This window comes from Musa acuminata, chromosome BXJ2-7, assembly GCF_036884655.1.
Source record: "Musa acuminata AAA Group cultivar baxijiao chromosome BXJ2-7, Cavendish_Baxijiao_AAA, whole genome shotgun sequence".
Taxonomy (NCBI): Eukaryota; Viridiplantae; Streptophyta; class Magnoliopsida; order Zingiberales; family Musaceae; genus Musa; species Musa acuminata.
The window spans coordinates 202,982-222,671 of record NC_088344.1 but is presented as its reverse complement, the minus strand read 5'-3'; the positions used below and the strand labels follow the sequence as shown (position 1 = coordinate 222,671).

Genomic DNA, 19,690 nt, shown 5'->3' with positions numbered 1-19,690 from the left:
TACAAAAAACTTTTTAATAAAATGAGCATATAATGGCAAATCTTACAAATTCTTAAAATAAGGAAAGCAAAGATATCTTTAGCATTCAATTTCTTTGGGAAACTTTATCCGCAGACTTAGTGAAGCCATTAAGCAGTAAAGAAATATCATGTCTTTGGACCTCAACAAAGGAACACAAATTTATGTCAACTTAGAAAAAGAGAATTATGTTTATTCTAATAGTGTTGCACACTCATTACATTAAGGATTATTCAATTACATACATAAACAATCCATACAAGCATTCATCTAGATCAGCCAGTTTACATTCTTCATCTGCACTCTGTCTCTGCACAATTCTATCCGAGCGATAGCTATCATACAAGGATCATGCATGGCGATGTGAATTTTACGTCTGATCTAAGCTTCAGAGGAATTTCAAATGGGTTAAAATTTAACTAATTACTAGCACATTCTCTTCTTGAACTCATTTTTTACTGTACAAATATTTATTACATTGATTACAAGAATCAATCACGGAACCAAAAAGTATGGTCACTAAAATTCCTAACAGATGCAGAATAACGTTAAAGCTACAGGGATAGTGCCACCACTAAATGCTGACCTTTAGTGATAAGAGGACCAGGATGAACATGCCTGGTGGCAGCATTCTTGATACATCATTACACTGGGAGCCCAAGTTGATTACAGTAGCATTATAAGTAGCAGTGATAAAGAAAAGACCATCGCAAGTTTCATATCAGCTCCAATTAGACCTGAAAAACAAAAAACAGTATATAGGAACATATTAATGATTTCATATTTGAAAATCAAAGGGTGCTAATACCATGATCAGAGCTATTCAAAAACGAAGATCCTAAGAAACAGCTCGAACAAGAACTTGGACAAAAGCACAAAAGATAACCTCAAAAGTAGTGCGAACCATTGAGTTTAACTTCATGAGTATATCATTTGGGCATGTCTAAGCAAAGCTATGCTAACAAATTAACAGCTGTTAATTATATCATTTGTGCACGCAAGGATCATCATGATTATATGTACTGATCTTACCTAACTGTGAAGATGTTGCAGCGGGCAGTGATGGATAATTAACAGCTGCAAAAATCAAAAGACCATGTCAAATACATATTTCTAACAGAAGGGAAACAGCAGAAGAGAACAGGATGGGGAGTGCCGTTTGAATTGATCAAAATCAGGAGAACAACAGAACCAAATCTACGTGAACAAAAATCTTCCAATTTCATTTACTGAACAAGATAAGAACACTGTTGGTTCAAATATTAGAAATTGCCTTTTTCAAATCAAGATAAACATGAGATATGCAAGTCAGAATGTGTCTGTTACTGCAAAATCTTCTGAATAGATGCAGTAATATATTGAAGACAGAAATATCATCTAAATAGACCTTTTAAAGTTGAGGTTGAACCACTGGAATATTCTCACAGACAAAGTGTATACCACTGTGTAATGAATAAGAAAAAAGATTGTAAAGGAAAGAGACCACAAATAGTGGACAGATGGTATATTAAGTTACATACACTTATTGCAGGAAGAAGATGATGCTTGAGATGCAGATGGCCAAGGAGCTGCTATATTGTCATTCAGATCACATGTGAAGCTAATCCCTGAAGAAGGGTCAAAAGTCGCATCTGATGGCAAGCTTGGAAGAAGGCATCCAGACTCTGGAACAAAATCCATCTGCTTTCAACACAATATACTAATAGCAACTTAAATGCTGAAACAATATTCATTTCTGTGGTTGCACCCATTAATAGGACAAAATATAAACATGGAATCAATACATAGCTACTATATTAAACAACTTTGAAACATAAAGCATTAAAAGCAAAGAAAGCCAACTGGGATGAGTCATCTCACCATTAACTAAATAAATTAATTTATAAAATCAGCTATTATCCACAATGACATAATGGAAGGCTATTGGCATCTGTTGCATGTGCTAGTGCCTGCTTTAGATCACTGTCTCCAATTTTAAACTGCTACAAGTTCCTAGGATGTCTTCTCAAGAATTTCAGATTTATATTGGGCACGAGCTTTGGACAATGGTGTTAAACAAGCATCAGCTTTGATACAGACAAGATAGGGATAAGCCTCAGACATATCATACATAAGGAACTGCTGACGAGTAAACAATGCATGCCTATTTACTCCTAGACCAAATTTAACAGGGTATCATTAGATGTTGGAAAGGTGAATCATCTAAAGAAAGTTTCGCTTTCAAACGCTACAAAAATCAAGAATAAAATTACCACACCTGAAGCTCATCAATCCAATCATCTAAACAAATTATAGCATCAAAAATAAATCAGCATGTCAACAACACAACTAGGACATTATCACTGAACAATAGATTTTACCTTGAGTTCCAACTGTTTTGCAATTCCAAAATTTGAGCACAGCCCATACAAAGGTAAAAAAAAGAAAAAAAATTAGTGTCAGTATGATATTTAGCAATTGAAAAAATCAACAAAAAATGCTAAAAAAGTTTCAGATATTGGCCACCTCTCATACCAGTCGGAGTGTGAAAGATAATAGATTCTGATGTTATAGCTCAAAGCTATATACTACTAACCTTGGAGTGAAAAATCCTTGAGAGATATCTGGCACAAACTATAAATATTTGTGCTGACATTCATTTCTTGCAATTTCAGACCAAGCAAGGAGGCACAACCCAAGGATTGCAAATTGGTTATGAAGCTTTGTTTTTGCAAGTGAGATACATAATTTTCCATAGCATGGCAGCAGGCAGTATCATTCTTGATCTCATTGCCACAATTTTTAGCGACACCCTTTGTATCTGGAAAATCTAGTGGACAAACTGTGCAAACAGAAGCACAGGGGAAGTAAGAGGAAATCAACAGAACGTTCATTTTGAAGTTAGGAAACAGCAGAAGCAATCAAGTGTATAGAACAGACAATATATCATCTTGGGAGATATAAAAGGAACAAACAAGGACACTGGATATCCCAGCCAACCTTTTTGTAGGACCTGATGGTACATGCTGATGCCAAATCCTGAAGAAGCAGTTCATCAATGATGCAGTGTTTCTACTTCTACAACTAATTTTCATGCTTCTTGATGGTCCAGATGCTTAATAGTTCTAGTAGGAACTCAAACAGTATCATGAAGAGGTTCACGATGTACAGTTCTACTTTAGACATTTCTAGTTCAAGACTGAACATTTTGTGTTCATGGTCTCTCCTCATTTAGCAAATAATGAAATATTGATTGGTGGAGTATCAAGCAATTCATTAGTTGCCACTCAACCTAGAATGACTCTTTGAGCAAGTTCTTGAACCAAAACACGTCAAAGGTACATTTGATTGTTAAAGGTAAATTCTAATGTGACAGCAAAATAGTACATCTATATACTCATAAAATCTCTTTGTTAGCTGGGGAAAGTATCAGCATAAGTTGTCTCTATATCATTTCTTTAAATCCTTAGTGATCCACTTTGATGATAAAACTTCAAGAACACTTGTTCCTCAAGTGTTTTTTTAAGTCAACTTCATTCTTCAAAGGTTTCATCTTTAGGATCTTATCCTCATCTATTGGACAATCAATGTTCATGTTTCAGTCTCTCATCTATTGGGAATAAATTTAACAGCGGATTTGTTTCACTGGATCATATACTTCTCTCATTCTCAACTTGATGGCAACCTTAAACCTCTACTACTTCAGGAAAAGCTCTTAGATATCCTTTCAGCTGCTACAGATAATTCTGATAATTCTATAAATTGTCATTAAAAATACGGATTGGACAGTATGTACTAACCAGTGCCTAACAAGGTCAACCAAGCACTGGCAGTGAAACATATAGCTCAGTATCACTTGGTATACCATTCATTATTATTATTATATTCCTTTGCTATACCGGGAAGTCCAGATTGGTATAATGCTTAGTAATATCAGAAGCATACCAGTTCGAGAAAACTGATATTGGAACAGTACTCAAAATGAAGCTACATACGAATATTTTTTCAATCAAGCTTGCACCACTTCAGCAAAGAATTGGCTAGCTACCATTCTACTTTTTTTTTAAATTGATGGTGGGTAATAGTAATGGGCCAAATCAGAATTGTAAAGAAAGAGAGACTTTGAAAGAAGTCTCATGCTACGAACAACTTTGAGGATCTTTACGGGTCATTTTACACCAGTCCAGGGGATCTCATAACCTTACACCAATTCCTCCATAATATGATAAACAAGCTGCTAGCTCCAACTTGCATATTTTGTTTTATTTTTCTTTGACCAAAGTGAGTAACCCATTCTATGGGTTAGATCCAGGGGAAAAGGTAATCTGAAAAGGTAAAGCAGTTAACAAGAGAAGCATCTAACCGTAGTTGGACAACAATAGAAATATAACAATTAAGCTATACAAAAACAACAAAAAAAGCAGTAAACCACAATATTCCAACATGATTGATAACCAAAATCATTAAAAAAATCACTTTAGATATGTATATACAAATTGGAGGTTAAAACAAAAGTCTTTAATGATGAATTTTATATATCAATTATAGTGGGATCCATGACATGAAGGAGAACTACAAATTTATGACATGAAATGTCACAGAAAATAACAAATATGGAGGTGTTTCCGATTCCTGCTTTACCATGTGATGGGAAAGGTTTCAAAATAAGGTGAAATACAGATTAGAAGATGCCTGAAAGGGCAAATGGCAGTGCCAAAAAACAATTCAAACAGTTGAACATATTTTTGTCATAAATATATCAAACAATAATTTTCCTTGGTATCAAGTGTAGTTTAAAATAATGATGAGGTAAAAGTCATTCACTAATCGTGTTTGATCTGTGATTAGTGCATTATCAGTTGGAGAACTTCGAGAAATCTAAAAACAACTTGACATCAATTGATCCATATTGTATAACCTTTCTAGCAGTAGTTTTATCTTAATCAACTAGGTCAAATCAACAAATCATTTCACAAAAAATAAATTAATTTGGAAGGAATCGTAAATAAGCCAGCATATTGTGCATGCACATCAAGTGTCAACCCAAAAGAAAACAAATCAAGTGATTACTAATGAAGGATTTTGAAGCAGCATATTTAAAAGAGAAGAAAATGAAACTTGAAACTACCTCCATTGACATTGCAGTTGGACAGCCGTCTCAGCACTTGCTTTGCAGATGATGGATCGAGTCTACTAGACAGCCATCTAAGGACAATGTTTCTACAACTATCAATTTTAGATGAGTGCTGAATCAAAGTATTATTTATAGCCATGCTTGTCGTCAATCCACCATCTCTCAAGGCAAGCTTCCTTGCAGCTTCAAGTATGGCATTCTGACAGATTTTACTGCAACATTCATTCACAGGATCCACCTTCCCACATGCAGTAAGGAGCTGAGAAGAGTCAACAACACTCTCAAACCCATCGATATCACTTACAGGGCAGGAGCCTTCAGAGAGGTTAGATGGGTGGACTGAGCAAATTTCTTGAAGGTCACTATTGGCACCTTGACTTCCAAGAATTTGTTGAATATCTGATAGGCAATAGTTTGCATGAGTGGAATCTAAAGCAAGCAACCCTGTTTCTTTACTTGATTGCCCTATTAGAATGATAAGGGTGGCCTGAAACTGGGGACAACAAATTACGTTGGCCAAGAAAGGAGCAAAAGAGGTCCAGCAATCAACAGCAGTTGTACTTATTAAACTGTCAACTGCAGAAAAGTTTAATATGCACTGCCCTACAAAAGCAAAGTAACAATAAGTGCAACTCATATGGCTTATAGTTACTCCTGAGCTTCATTATAGTCAATTTATCATAAAGCTATCAGGACCTGATAGTTTTGGAATACTGCTGTTGAAAAATGGTGTTGCCATTGGGGAAGGAGCCAGAACAGGAAGAAAAGGTTGTGGTGCACTACTTGGAGAAATGTCAGGCATTAGGGCGTTCTCCTTTTCTTCTGTTATCTGATCCACCATTGCAAAGCTATGGACAATTATATTGTCGAACTTGTAGAAGTCTTGCAGACCTGAACATCAGTTACGTAGTAAGGTTGGTCATAAGTCACAACACGACATGATTTACAATAACAATGAAGTGCCTAGCCTGAATAAGAAAAAGGTCGGATCTAAAAGCATAGTGAAAAATTCTTGGGATTTCAAATGAAGTGAAGTTATATAAACAATCCTTGGCATGAGATATTTTTTGTGGCTAGCCTGAACAGGAAAAAGTCTGCTAGAATAAAGCACAGTAAAAATTCTTGGGATTTCATATGAAAGTGAAATTATACAAACAATCCTTTGTCTGTGATACTTTTGACGTTCATTGTTGTTGCATCTGTTACCAATGAAACAAAGCCAAATCGTAAAGGTGTGCACTGTAGAGATAAGTACAAGTTCTCATGAGATTTAATAAGAGTGTCAAAGAAAATCCACAATTCTATGGAAGAAAGAACTAGCATTAAAAGGACAATAACAATCAATATACCTTGACCAACGTAATTATTATCGGTCAAGTTACAAGACCAAATTATGCGTTGGAAACTTATCAATCTAGAGTAGAATGAAGGCTTTTGGTGCTTTATTTTTTCAGTAATTTCACCAACTAAAAAAAATTAAAGGCAGCAGAACAGTTTGTGGCATGTGTTAGATGTTTGCCTAAATAAGATGATAGATAAAAAAATTAGAGGTTCAATATACAAGTTCATCTAACAGACAAAATTCTTTTTTGTTAAGTGTTTTTCTTGTCTCTTGTTTATAATTAGTAAATGAAATAGGTGTTCTTTTTCTATTCAATACATATACACAATTGTCTGAAGTATTATGAAAATAGATATGACCAAAAGTTGGTAAAAATATCAAAGAGTGAGAAATGAGCATACTAGGAAAAGAATTAGGATCCAGTCACCAACCTGACTTGAACTCTGTAAAGCTAGTGAAAATCACATCCGAAAGCAAATTCAAGAAAAACAAGTACTGTCAGTAACCTATTTTCTTAGTTGCAGCTTGATCTCTTGATGCCAAGTGGCCACCACTATAATTCCTCTAGAAGTGAAATATTCTAAACTAATGGGAAATTGATCAGTCCACTGGAGCAACCTTCGTCACAAGCCTATCGAAATGTAGTTCCAAGTGATGCTATCCCAGAGAGTTAGCCAACGGCATATGTCTAGAGGCCATGAAGAACTATAAAACTAATGCGGAACTTGAAATTCAATTTTGATGAGCCGTTTATCACTTTAATCGAAGTGAATTTCCAATTTCTTTCATCAACTAGGCATACCCTTTCGGTCACCTAAAAGATGGTGAAACCAGTAAGCAATGCCGTCAGAGTGGAGGGTACTCCATCCTTGACTCTTTCTTTTCCTAGTAGGTAAATAAATTTGCAATTGGCCAGATGCAATAGGCAAAATCATATCTTGTCTCTGGAGGAAGCAACACGAGTGGTGAACTACAACCACTTTGTAGTGAAATTTATGCCACAAGGGCAGGTAACATCACAAAGTTTCGATTGCGGCTGAAGGAAGCTAGATCTTCTTACAAATATGTGCAGTCACAAAGCCAGCGCTCTACGCAAGAACATCATGGTTTCAGTAGGAACACAGGGATCATATTCTTAAATCGGATTACAACCTCGGACCACAGACATTTCCACCGCATTGCTCGTTGAAAGCACAGACAAGGCATCTTTAAGACACTAAACCCTAAACATAATGAGAGGTTCATCAAGGGAGGACTCATGAGTAAAAAAGCTCACCTTTTCCAACCCCTAGCATCTAAATAATAAAAATAAAAATAAAAAAAGGGTCCCAGTGCGGTTTCAGCCGGCTTTTCGGTGAAGAAAAACCCCAAGAAACCATGAGCTTACCAGGAGAGCGTAAAGCGAACCCAATAAACACCAAATTTACCAAGTAAAATTCGTAAAAGGACTACTAGTGCTAAATACGAGTAGATCGTCACGAGAACTCTTTCCTTGACCAAAAATCAAACAGAAAGGAGCCATGTTTAATAACATCAAAGATCAACAAGATAAGGCAACCAAACCAGCAAGCAATCTCACAATGCCAAGCCGAAGCCTCAAAACCCAGGTCGGAATGACAAATCGAGGTAAATTAAGAGAAAGGGAACGGATCCTAGAACGGGCAAAGGAGGGAAGAGAAGTAAGGATCAGAACGGCAGAGGCAAAGATGGACTCACAGAGGAGGAAGAGAAGGAGGGCGAGGAGCTCGCAAGGGAAAGAGAGCAGCGGAGGGCCTCTCATATCTCTTCCCCTCCGTCTCCCTCTCCGCTTGAAGTAGAAAGGGCGAGGGAAGAGGGAGGAGGAGGCAGTCTCTTTTATTGGTGATGATGAAGTGGTGGTGGTGGTGGTGGTGGTGATGGTGGTGGCAGTCAGTGGGGGGAAGCGGGCGGCATTAACAACAGCATATTAATAACCGCCGTTCATGTCATATGACCTCTCTCTCTCTCTCTCTCTCTCGTCTGTCTCTCTTACTGAGGTCCCGAAAACAAGAAGAAGACGCGAATAGTCTTTATTTCTCACCCTTTTTCTTTTATTATTATTATTACATTACATTCATAAGATATTTTTACAAGAGCTGAAATATTAAGATTTATGAAACTGTATAGTAATATTTATTATAATAACTGAAATATAAGATTTTATTTTGATGAGTATAATTCTACTGACATATTAGTATTATTATAATTTTCGAATAATCAGACCTTAAAGTGTTTTTTTAATGTAATAACATAATTATTTTTTAATGCTAACAACAAAGGGTTCCAAATCCAAAAATTCTTCTTCTAATTGGTAAAGAAAGATATTAATGGTTATAGTAACACCATGTAATTGGATCCTACTACTTACTTCATCACATACATGCCTTTCGTGGTAGTTTTTAAGTTGAAGGCAACTAAATACCATTTAGAGAGTTTATTATTATTATTATTATTATTATTATTATTATTATTAATGTGGTGTGAATCAGGTTGAGGACTGACAGTGTTTCTGAGGAAATAGAGTACTAGCGGAGGTAAAATGGAAGAGAGAGAGTGTGTTTTTATGAGGAGGAGTCCATTCCAAGCTGTAGCCAGCAATGCCATTATCTCAATTAAAGCCTCAACCGCAGTGGTCCATCCATACTGGGGGTGGGTGGGCCCACATCATCATCATCATCATCCAACCAAATCAAATCCAAATTAGGCTCCACGGTGGGAACCTATCTACTACTAATTCAATGAGCCGGATTTGTTCTGCCAAATTTCCAGCTCTTTTCTTCTTTTTTTTTTTTTTTTTTTGGTGTGTGTTTTCCTTTTATCGTAAGGAGTTATGATTCACTATTTGGCAGCTCAAACCTTCACAGTCTCATGAATGCAAGATTGATTAATAATGCTCCATCGAGTTTGCAACCTTCAAAATCTCACAGCACTCTTTATTCTTATATTTTATATTGTATACCATAATGCATACAACTATAAACTTATCATTCTTAGAGAAAAAAATTATTCTAATATATCATAAATTACTCAAATTTTTTTTCTATAAATTATCCTGAAATTCCTATTATCAAGATAATTTACAAAATCAACATCCGAAAATATCATCATTTCAAATTGATCTAATTTCACATAAATAATTTAAGTATATGAAAATATCATTATTTCAAACTGAACTAAATAAAATTATTATATACATATAAAATATTTTTTAAAAAAAATAAAAATAAAAATAAAAATTAATTAAATAAAATTATTTTTATCATAGGAACGAAGTATTCATCCGAAGATTTATTGGTTTCTAGCTGCAGACCATTACATCGTACAAATCAGTGGTTGAAGCAATGAAGGAACAAAATGAGCACTCGACAGTGGGAAAAGAGGGAAGAATTACAGCGTCGCTCACTCCGATCAACCCAGCCAGCGAGCAGCTAATCATTACAACACCTTTCACCATCGCTATGAAGGAAAGCGGGATGTTCCCCACAGCCACCGGCTTCTGATTCACGGGTGAAGGGACGACTCATGGACCTGCTGCTGCTGGTGATGGCGCGCGTCCAAGCACAGGGCTCAGCGGCTTCCCGCGACCCATGGCGAACCCGCGCGTGCCGTCGGGCATTCTTGGCCCCTGCGGACTCTGCTTGCTCGAGGCTTCTCCATGGCCGAGGGCGCCGCCTGAGTGTGGCGAGTGGGGCAGTAAGCCACTCTCACTGTGACTCTGAAGCAGTAGTCCATGCGACTTGGCTCGCCCCCTTCCCCGTCCTTTTCTGGAACCGCTTTGGTTGTCTTCCGTCTGTCAAGACACGCAACAGAGATTCAAGAACGCCGATGAGAGATGGGAATCATCGGGTGGCGACTTACGCTGTGGTCAAGTAGGTGTTCGATGCGAGGAGAGCCTAATGTTGGAGAGGAAGGTGATCGATCGTCCTCGGCGTACAGATCGAAGTGATCGAAGTCTAATTTCTTGCTTCTTATCACGGATTTTGGCTAGAAAGGGAGTAAAAGCGAGCTCAGCATGTATAGAATAAGATGTATGTACGTGGTTAGCCGATGAATCCTAGAGAAGAGAAGAGATTAAAAAGTACCGAGCATCTTAGCATAGTTCGAACTCGAAGGCCTTTTCTCCAGTTCCTTTCGTCGTTTAGCTTCTCAACCTGCACAATGGCTTTCGCTGTAAATGAGACGAAGTTTAGCACGGATCACAAAATGCCAAATCTACGACAATTCCTCGTCAACTTACTGCCTTCTCAGCTTGCTCGGTACTCTCATACTCCACGAGTGCATGCAGCTTCAATCAAATCATACCTTGTTATAATTCTACTTACGACTCGGGACTGGGAAAGTGCGCAATCGATTCTACTCAACTCCCATCATATATATCTGCCGAGAGAAACATACCTTGTTATTGATTAGCACATCGCTTTTGGAACTTGTGGCAGAATTGGGTTCTTGAGGATGGCATATCCGGATGTTCTTCACGCTGTCCAGGAAAACGAGAAACTCTTTTTCTTTTTAAAGCTAATTCACACCTCTGCTATAATACTATATATAAATATATATATATATATATATATTCGGTCGATCGATAGGAGTGAAAATACAAGTATATTTAACCTCCCAACAACGCTGAAAAGCTTTCCAAGGTTCTGACGTGAGTAATCCTCGGGCAAGTTCTCTACCACAACAGTGCGAGACTAGAGCAGAGAGACGAAACAATGCCATGAGTCACACACAAGGAAGACGAGTAACTTGTTCCTTGATTCGTGATGCGCTTCCTACTTTACTTTACCTGCAGTTCCTCTTTGTCTCGCTCCGTGAAGAGTTGTTTACGCCGAATCTTCTTGCCGTCCTCGCTAAGAGCCTGCAGAGTGGAATGTGAATGCTCGATGCCAAACATGATAGCCGAAGCAGTTGTTGTCATGACATGCGGTGGAGCGAGCATGGAGAAAGCAGGAAGCACTCACGAGCTTGGTTGAGGTCCCAAGTGCTTTGATGAGCATGTGATGGTTTGCACCCAGAGATTTTATCTTCTTCCAAGATGCGACAACCGACATCGGAACTGGGACCAGAAGGACAAAAAAAAAAAGTATGGATTAGCTGCTTCAGAGGAATCGAGTATACTCGTCTGAAACAGGATCGATCTCCCTACTGAATCAACCGTTAATGGCATCATCATCTACTCACCGAAGCCTTGTGGATCTTTGTTCATGATCTTCATTAGGAAGTCGTTCGCGACCAGATTAGTATCACTGAATTGGTACTCCACCTACATCACATGCAATGCACGCGATATGATAGCAACAATTGACGGTAGAGGAAAACGGAGGACGAATTGCATGAGTGAGACCTGCTTTACGATCTTCTGAATCACATCGTTGCTGTCCTTCGAATGTCCTGCAACCTTTCCATGGAAATCCGGGATGAAGTGAATGGGTTCTTGCTCCGCAAAGTAGAACCAACCCGGCCCCAGAGCCGAGCCGCCGCATCCATTCTCGAAGAAAGGGAGGTAAGGGTAGAAGCAGCCCGACAAGGGCGGCACGGCTTGCAACTGTGACCTGGGTACGAACTCCGGCGCGTGGACGTTAAGCTTGAAACCCGCACTCCCCTCTGCTGCGTCCTCCTCATCCCCTCTCTTGATCGATGATCCATTGACCTCCTCTGCCTGTTCTCCTCTGCTTACTTGCGCCATCGGTTTCCCTGCTGCTCCTCTTTCTCTCCCTCTATCTGTCTGGTTCCTCTCTCTCCTACGATCTCTCCAACTTATTCTACGCCTTGATCGAACTGCCCCAATCTTCCCACATCCTCTCCACTTCTTTCTCTTCCGTTTCGTGGTGGGAGTGCATCCTGCGACTGTTTCCTCCGTTGCTGCCACTTTTGACTCCACCTTTCCCGTAAAGAACCGCTCCCGCCTCACTAAATTCGACCGTTAAAACGGTCTCTCTAGGCCCAAAGGGCAGCTTCGTCTTTTCATACCGAGAAACCGGGTGGGGCGCATTTCGGGATGAGGGTATTCCTGGAAGGACGGACACCGTTGCGTGTGTATTAGACACCCAGCCACAAGGAAGACGATATCGGTTCATAAAATTAGATGAATTTGCCATCATTAATTTTTTATATAAGCATATATTAGATCGTGTGATTCTAGATTGAATCATCATTATGTATGGTTTTTAATGTGTTCTTTCTCATGGGAATTGAGCACGGCAATGCGTGACACCCCCTACTCCAAAAGGAAGAAGAACCAAACCTGCTTTTGAGAGATTTAACATGAAGGAAAAAAAAGAAAAAAATGAATTTTTAATCGGCTCATGTTGGGGAGTGAGTCGTAGTCTTAGTTCGTTCACTCCTTGACTTGTACTCCTCGATAGTTTTATACATAGATATGTTGTAAAACTTTCGATACATCATTGATACAAACAACTCTGTAAAATTTTGAGCTATGAGTCGAATTAGATAAAATCTAAAGCCTTTGATGGATTGATAAACAAGGGAGACAAACTCCATGATGAGAAGCATCAGATGAGTTCTTTGGTCCAACCCCATAAATACTTTAAAGAAAAAGAAGTGAAGTGACAATGTGCATCCACTCCTTGTTATCGATTCGAGATTTATCACTCCATGTTTGAAACATGCTTAGTTTATAAGCCTTGTGGATGATGCCATTGCTGGATCAGACGAATTAGTCTTCTTTAATGACTTATTATAAGGAGGCCGATAGCAGAAGGTTAGAATCCTTATCGTTTAGCCTCCTTTAAGAAAACTGAGATTTTTCTACCCAAGGGTGGCGTCCTTTTTGGCACGGAGACCGTTCTACTGATATAACAAAGAAAGAAAAAGTAATAATTCTCACAAAATATCAATCATTTGATTAGATTGTTCTAACGTGCATAACAGCTATGAATCACTGTTCATAACAACTATGGATCGTTGAAGGGGAGCTCTCTACACACTAACTTAATCGTATAGTTTACACTGTTATCTTCTCTCTTTTGCTAACTTAAGTATCGAAAGGACTGTGTCGGCCTATCATGCAGGATCATCGGTTGCTCGAAGAAACCCAGATGATCAACCCCTATAGAGGAACTTTGCAACCAGGAAGATCCCAATCTGTCTACCTAGCCATCTCGAACTAGAACCTCACTAACATAACAAATGCTGTAAAATAAACACAAGGTGCTTCATCCCCACCATCACGAACAACATGTTAAGGTCAACAACAAGAAGAATAACAGTGGAAGAAGATTGCTCGGATTAGAAAAATATCCTCAACTCATGCTGAAAATGAAAAAAGGACTGTTCCGGTTGTTAACATACATACGGTAAACATCTAATTATCATATCATGGACTACTGTTCTGAAAACCAAAGGACGACCGCCATGGCTTGAAGAGTGGAAAATGCATCTTTGATCTTTGAAGTCCCAGTCCCAGTCCCAGTCCCAGTGGTTCTCCTCCTGCAAGGTGAAGGGAAAATGAATCGAGTTAGAGAGCAAGCATTCAAAAAACGATTCCAGAATCATAGACCTGAAACATCAATTCCATTCAGTTCTTGATTATTGAAGCCAATCAGAAATCTCTGATGATGATGATGATGATGATGATTTGATCTTCCTAGTATCGGAGGCAGGCAAACTTCCACTTCGGAAGGAAGATCGACTTACGATGAAGGATCCTCTTTTTCCTCCTGCGTCAGCGAACACTGTTGCCCGATAGAATGGTTCTGATTCTGTCACAGGTGCAGGATAGAAGACCGTCGACTGTCGTTATAAACCCACGGGATATCTTGGAACCGGGACCCGAGAATACTAGGATCTGAAAAGCCACGGTCAGAAGGGAACCCCCCCTCAAGTCAGTCTCCGCATCATGGTCGACCGCGGAAGAAGGCCTATCGGGGAGTATGGCGAAGCCCGAAGGCAGCAGCGCTACGTGGTTGGGGTCTCCAGCACCGAGGACCGCAGCGATGGCAGCAGCGTCGACAGGAGCATAAATCACGTACGAGCAAGTTGGGTCGGAGCAGCTCTCTTGAAGTATCATCATGTTGGTGGTCTCTTCTTCAGGGAGCTACCATTCATTGATCAGCATGCATTTTTATCAGCTCGAGGCATTCGAGTAGAAAATGTAGAAAGAGTAAAAAGGGGAAAAAAAGGAACAACAAAAGACTTACTCCGACGGTGTATATGGAGACACAATTGCCTCCTTGTTGGCCATTGGCTATACAAGCTGCTTCATGAATCATGCCTCCTTTCAAGAGAATATCCCACTGTTTCATACAACAATAAAACGCAAGAAAAATTACAAATATCTATCTATGTGATTGATGTACACATCTTCTATCCAACCACCTACTGGATGCCAGCATGTCATGCATGAGAGAGAGAGAGAGAGAGAGAGAGAGAGAGAGAGAGAGAGAGAGATCAATTGATCTTGAATGTAATTATGTATGGGTACACTACAGAATCGAAATCAGAACGACCGGATGAAGGGTTACATCTTCTTCCAAACAAGTTTGTGTTGTCAGAAATAGTTTAAGAAACTAAGTTGGCTTTGCATCAGAAAGAAAGAAATCTCATGGTAATTTGCTAATGTCTAACATATACGTCACTGCTAATGCTGTCGTCCCTTGGAATAGCAAGTCATGTCATCGTGAACTGGCTCAGATTCTAACATGTAAATATAAAAAAGAGTTTGGAATGGCTGGCTATAACCACATGAAAACATAATCCAAGCGATTGATGTGTAGTTCAAAGGAAGAACACAAGTAATTAATTCTTTTGGGGGATGAGAATGAAAGAACGCACTATTTCTGGAACCCTGAATACCTCATTGCGTAAGGACTCACTCCGCAGGAGCTCAAAGACTCTCTTCGGGGTAATTGGCAACCAGATGGACGTACTTGCATTCAGAACTACTCCGGGAGGCCTCCCTGGATCTCCATCGTTGTTTCTGCTTCTGATCCTAACATGATCGGCGACGTTCCCGGATATATTTGTCCAGTGGTGAGCCACAGACCCACTTACACCACTGCAAAAGCTCACCACCATCCTCTCAGCTAACTTGAGTATGTTCCTCGTTCCATCAGGATTTGCTACAAAAAAGAGAGATGTGAAAATAGAAAGCTGAACAAGGCGACGTATGAATTTACAGGGAAAGGAAAGGGTCATCACCGGCTATATCAGCACTGGAGCTGTTCGTGGCTAAGAGGCAAGCTAACCTCTCACATTGCCTCGTCATTGTTGATACCCATCTTTTAGCTCCGAATGCTAGACAGGAGTTCACCATCGACTTGAACATGTCATGAACACCACTGTCATCCACTTCGACATGTTCGATCCATACCACCTACATCGTAGTAGCGAGCATGACACATGAGATCAGATCTGGAAGAGAAACAGTTTAACGGAACTTGCAAGGTGGAGATCGATGTTTTGTCGGCTCATTACCTTGGAGTAATCATTTGGCAGTTGTTGTATTACGCAGCCCGACGGTCTTCTTCGGTACCGAGCCATCGGGTTGAGACGTACTTCCATAGAAACATCAACCACCACCCAGAGTCCGTCATGGCGTTTGCAGTATCTTAGAAACAAGCTCTCTCTGAGAGGAACAAGAGGGGTTGGAACTTGTAGTTCAGCAGCCATCTGAGAATGCACATAGCCAATGAACAAAATGGTGATGAAAATAGTAATGCTAAGAAGCGAACAATAGGGTTCTGCTATGTCAAATTTCTCGATAAAAGATCCTATTAATCAAATTAAATTCACCATTTATCAATGTATGTGAACTGACAACACCTGAACTAAGCTCGGAGCTCCCAGTGCCAATTAACTACGTTAGCAGAGTGGTCTCTGTTGTAACAGGGCTATACCGATAGCAGAGACATATAGATGCACTCTACAGCGAGATCATGTAACGGAGCTATACCAATTGCAGAGTGCCGTCGTAGCCGCCCTCTCCTACTCCAGTCGCAAACATTTCCACGGTGGTCGCTCTTGTGACGATGCTGGAGAAGAACACACTCCATTTACTCTGCAGATCATCAAGAGGAACACAATCCACAATCCGGTCAATGCATGCAACTGCTGTAGAATTCCATGCAACTCGTAAGAGTTTCAGAAGAAGAAGAACAACAACAACATCATCATCATCATCATCATCATGTGTTGCGTACCACATCCATTAGGATGTCAACTAATCTCCCGGTGTGCATGCGAACGACTGCGGTCTCGCGGCTTGCTTCGGTTCTCAAGCCTTCCATCTTTGGCCCGAGCCCTCCGGGAAATGCCCGAGCGTACTCTTCCTGGTTCAAGGTTTCACGGAAACCGTCGTAGCCCCAAGTCCATATAGGCTCGCCCAGCTGAGACATTGCGAGAAGCTCCTCGGCAGCGACTTGTGCTAATGCTAATGCCGTCCGTCTTCCCATCTCGGTTCGCCGATCGTGAGGCCTGAAAACAACCTCTCCGCCTCTGGAGCTGTCATTTAGTGTCATGTCTGGTTCTGGTTGGGCCCTAAAGCCTCCAACCATGGAAGACGAAGGCGTTTGGAAGGTCATCAGCTGCTGACCAGCGTACTTTGTGACTATCGCCGAGATCCTTCCGATCTGTTGCACCAAGAAGAAGGGCACGGAGTTATAGCAGCCTTTCATCCTTGACGAGTAAGCCAAGTGCGTACCTCGTCCTGTAAACGAGCATTCTCGGCCTGCAGCTCTTGCTCGTCGATCGACATCTCACCGAGATGAGGAGGGCCACCGCAGTTGGGACAGCAGGCACCGGTCAGAGCCTCTTTGAGCCTTAAGTTCTCGGATAGCAGCCGGTCGTTCTCATCCTTGAGCCTTTGGTTTTCCTCCCGCTCACTCTGGTTCTGCATGCATGATGTGACAGAGTGTGTATGAATGAACAGAGGAAGCGATGTACGATGATATCTTACGTATGGCTTTCACATCAAAAGTCTTTAGTAGGTGGGCACGCGCGGTAAGAGCAAGGCGAGGCAGACCTTTATTTGAGTTCTCTTGTTCTGGAACCAAAACTTCACTTGGAGAGGCTCCAATCCCAGCTCTCGGCCGAGCTCATTCCTCTGCCTGTCATCAGGGTGCGGGCACTCCTTGAAGAACCTAATGAATAGCAGAGCGTCCGTGTGGCGAACCATGTTAAAGCTCTCCGAAGGAACAGAAATAAAACAAAAAAGGTCGGGGGAGGAAGCAGATCGTTCTCTTACGCCTCCAGCCGTTGAATTTGATCCGGAGTATGCCTGTGGTGCCGCTTCCTCTTACCGCGGCTTCCATGATCTTGCAGCTCGTCCTCGGAAGCTCCCTCCGTGGGCTCACTTCCTGGCGTGTTAGCGAAGTCTTCATCGACGTCGGGAATCAGCTGATCCATCATCTGATCATCCAGGAGATCATCTTGCTCTTGATCCTCTAACATGAACTGCCACAAACAACAAACCTTAATCTTTGCTTAAAATTCTAGTATGCATGCATGCATGCATGCATGTCGATATGTAATTTTTCTTGATTTAGAGAGAAACTAAGAGGCAAATGGATCCCAAGGTTAACAGTGGATAAGAAGGAGAAATTAGTCAGAAGAGCATCACGAACAAATTAAGATCCTGCGACTAACATTAAGTCTTAGGGCAGGTCTCACCAATATCGTTTTCTCAATATAAATGTCAAAGAGACTAAGAACTGCCCTGCCACATGAACATTAGCAATATGGCTCAGAAACCGTAGCACACGGATGAAGAGGAATGAGTTGTTGTCTCTCACATCAGAACATGGACAGAGAATGGTATGGATGGAGAGAGAGACAGGGAATGTCATCTTAATCGAGCATAAGATAAACATCTGCGAAGAAAGAGCGAAAAGAAAATGTAAGAGCTCAACCTTGTTCCATTTCCCTAAACTCCACAGCCTCTAGCTAGCGAAACTCTCTCAAACCCCTCATAACCAACCAGTAGCCACTCGCTACGGCCGCCATTGCTGGCTGCTATATAGGCTGCAAAGATTAACCCTCAAAGATAATAAGCTGCAATGCGATGGAGAGGGCGAATCAGAGGGGCAGGTAACTTTGCGAAGCGGGTGCATGCACCCACGACTTTGTTCTCACTCGATGCCACCTTCTCTCAGAACATGTACCCTCATGGCATCGTTGCACTAAAGTCCAAAGAAAGATAGAGAAAAATATAACGGCTTATCTTTGAGTATCTAGTGTAGCTTACAGACCTGACCAAGTGCCAAAGCTGGGAAGGCACCCTCATACCCTCTCCTAGAAACCGGTGATGATTCCATCTGGTTGCCGGGATCATTATTCTTTCTCAGCATATTGTTCCGATCGAAACCTAGCTTGGATGCTGCAGGGAGAAGTCGCGAGACAAAACTTCCATCCGTTTAAGAATGCATCAGTGGCGGCTTCCAAGTGTTTCTGAGGAGAGGGGAGAGCGCTCCTAAATCTCTCTATCTCTCATTTCTTGACTCGTGCAGTATTGTTTGGAAACGGAAACTGGAATCTTAAGAGGAGGGAGACTGCCGCGAGGAGGAAGGAGGAAGGGGAGGAAAAAGGGAGCGGTGGGCGAAGGAGTTATTGCGGAAGGTATAGCGGGTGCAATTGCATTTATTGATAGCCTACTCGCTGCTGCTGTTGCTGCTGCTGCTGTTCGAGTGGAAGAAGAGAAGCTTGTCGACACTGGTCAAGCCATAAATGAAATGGACCGGCCAAGATCACAAAATCCCATAAAAAATATATATATGTAATATAAAATTAAACTCGGTACCTTAGGAGAATATATCATCAAAGCCTTGTTGCAAGTCCAATGAATACAAAGATATGCTGAAAACATTATTGTTTATTAAATAAGTTATCAAAAGACATATAATTTGCATGATGCAATCAATAGTAAGATGATGAAAGAAGTTGGATGGAGGAGGCAGGCAAAATATTCTAAATATCTAAATTCCATTTATCAAACGTCGGAGACGCGAGAGATGATGATGTTACAAAATTCCTGAGCGATGGACGTTGGTACTACAGGGGAAAGAAAATAATCGAATCCAGTTTCAGTTGAATGAAGATCCAGAAAAGGAATTCTCCCAAAAACAAAAAGAGAGAGAGAGACGGTGTCGGATCCCCCCACAGCATTTACTGCATGAGGCACACATCACATGCAGCACTGGCACAATGCCTGGTCTGTGCATGTTTATGGTACAACCACTCCTACA

The 19,690-nt window shown here is 40.6% G+C and overlaps 3 protein-coding genes across 3 annotated transcripts; all 3 read right to left on the bottom strand.

Annotated features, from left to right (window-relative positions):
• Window positions 1–452: 452 nt before the first annotated feature.
• LOC135616458 (uncharacterized GPI-anchored protein At1g61900-like) lies at window positions 453–8,475 on the bottom strand. Its single transcript, XM_065115665.1, has 8 exons — window positions 8,190–8,475; window positions 5,828–6,022; window positions 5,126–5,734; window positions 2,594–2,839; window positions 2,379–2,390; window positions 1,539–1,682; window positions 1,051–1,095; window positions 453–755 (listed from the first exon to the last, which is right to left on the bottom strand). Exons 1-8 carry the CDS (start codon window positions 8,251–8,253, stop codon window positions 685–687), a joined length of 1,386 nt encoding a protein of 461 aa, XP_064971737.1. The 5' UTR covers window positions 8,254–8,475; the 3' UTR covers window positions 453–684.
• Window positions 8,476–9,742: 1,267 nt separating this feature from the next.
• On the bottom strand, window positions 9,743–12,357 carry LOC135616456 (la-related protein 6C-like). The gene is made up of 9 exons (XM_065115662.1): window positions 11,673–12,357; window positions 11,453–11,547; window positions 11,278–11,349; window positions 11,103–11,182; window positions 10,887–10,968; window positions 10,729–10,776; window positions 10,574–10,642; window positions 10,350–10,475; window positions 9,743–10,281 (listed from the first exon to the last, which is right to left on the bottom strand). The coding sequence occupies exons 1-9, from the start codon at window positions 11,704–11,706 to the stop codon at window positions 10,012–10,014; spliced, it is 876 nt and encodes a 291-aa protein (XP_064971734.1). The 5' UTR covers window positions 11,707–12,357; the 3' UTR covers window positions 9,743–10,011.
• Window positions 12,358–13,739: 1,382 nt separating this feature from the next.
• LOC103991174 (homeobox-leucine zipper protein ROC2-like) lies at window positions 13,740–19,015 on the bottom strand. The gene is made up of 12 exons (XM_009410532.3): window positions 18,698–19,015; window positions 17,695–17,903; window positions 17,473–17,590; window positions 17,152–17,340; window positions 16,652–17,080; window positions 16,405–16,509; window positions 15,927–16,121; window positions 15,651–15,825; window positions 15,306–15,571; window positions 14,651–14,746; window positions 14,148–14,547; window positions 13,740–13,940 (listed from the first exon to the last, which is right to left on the bottom strand). Exons 1-11 carry the CDS (start codon window positions 18,794–18,796, stop codon window positions 14,176–14,178), a joined length of 2,253 nt encoding a protein of 750 aa, XP_009408807.3. The 5' UTR covers window positions 18,797–19,015; the 3' UTR covers window positions 13,740–13,940; window positions 14,148–14,175.
• Window positions 19,016–19,690: the final 675 nt, after the last annotated feature.

Coding starts and splice junctions, on each gene's coding strand:
- LOC135616456 (XM_065115662.1), bottom strand. CDS start 11,706: ATGAAGATCATGAACAAAGATCCACAAGGCTTCG. Junction 11,183..11,277: donor GAGACAAAGAGGAACTGCAG/GTAAAGTAAAGT, acceptor TCTCTGCTCTAG/TCTCGCACTGTTGTGGTAGA. Junction 10,476..10,573: donor GAACTATGCTAAGATGCTCG/GTACTTTTTAAT, acceptor CTCCCTTTCTAG/CCAAAATCCGTGATAAGAAG.
- LOC103991174 (XM_009410532.3), bottom strand. CDS start 18,796: ATGCTGAGAAAGAATAATGATCCCGGCAACCAGATGGAATCATCACCG. Junction 16,510..16,651: donor TTGACATCCTAATGGATGTG/GTACGCAACACA, acceptor GATGATCTGCAG/AGTAAATGGAGTGTGTTCTT. Junction 15,572..15,650: donor CTCCAGTGCTGATATAGCCG/GTGATGACCCTT, acceptor TCTTTTTTGTAG/CAAATCCTGATGGAACGAGG.
- LOC135616458 (XM_065115665.1), bottom strand. CDS start 8,253: ATGAGAGGCCCTCCGCTGCTCTCTTTCCCTTGCGAGCTCCTCGCCCTC. Junction 6,023..8,189: donor CCTCCTTCTCTTCCTCCTCT/GTGAGTCCATCT, acceptor ACTGATGTTCAG/GTCTGCAAGACTTCTACAAG. Junction 5,735..5,827: donor CAGTATTCCAAAACTATCAG/GTCCTGATAGCT, acceptor TTGCTTTTGTAG/GGCAGTGCATATTAAACTTT.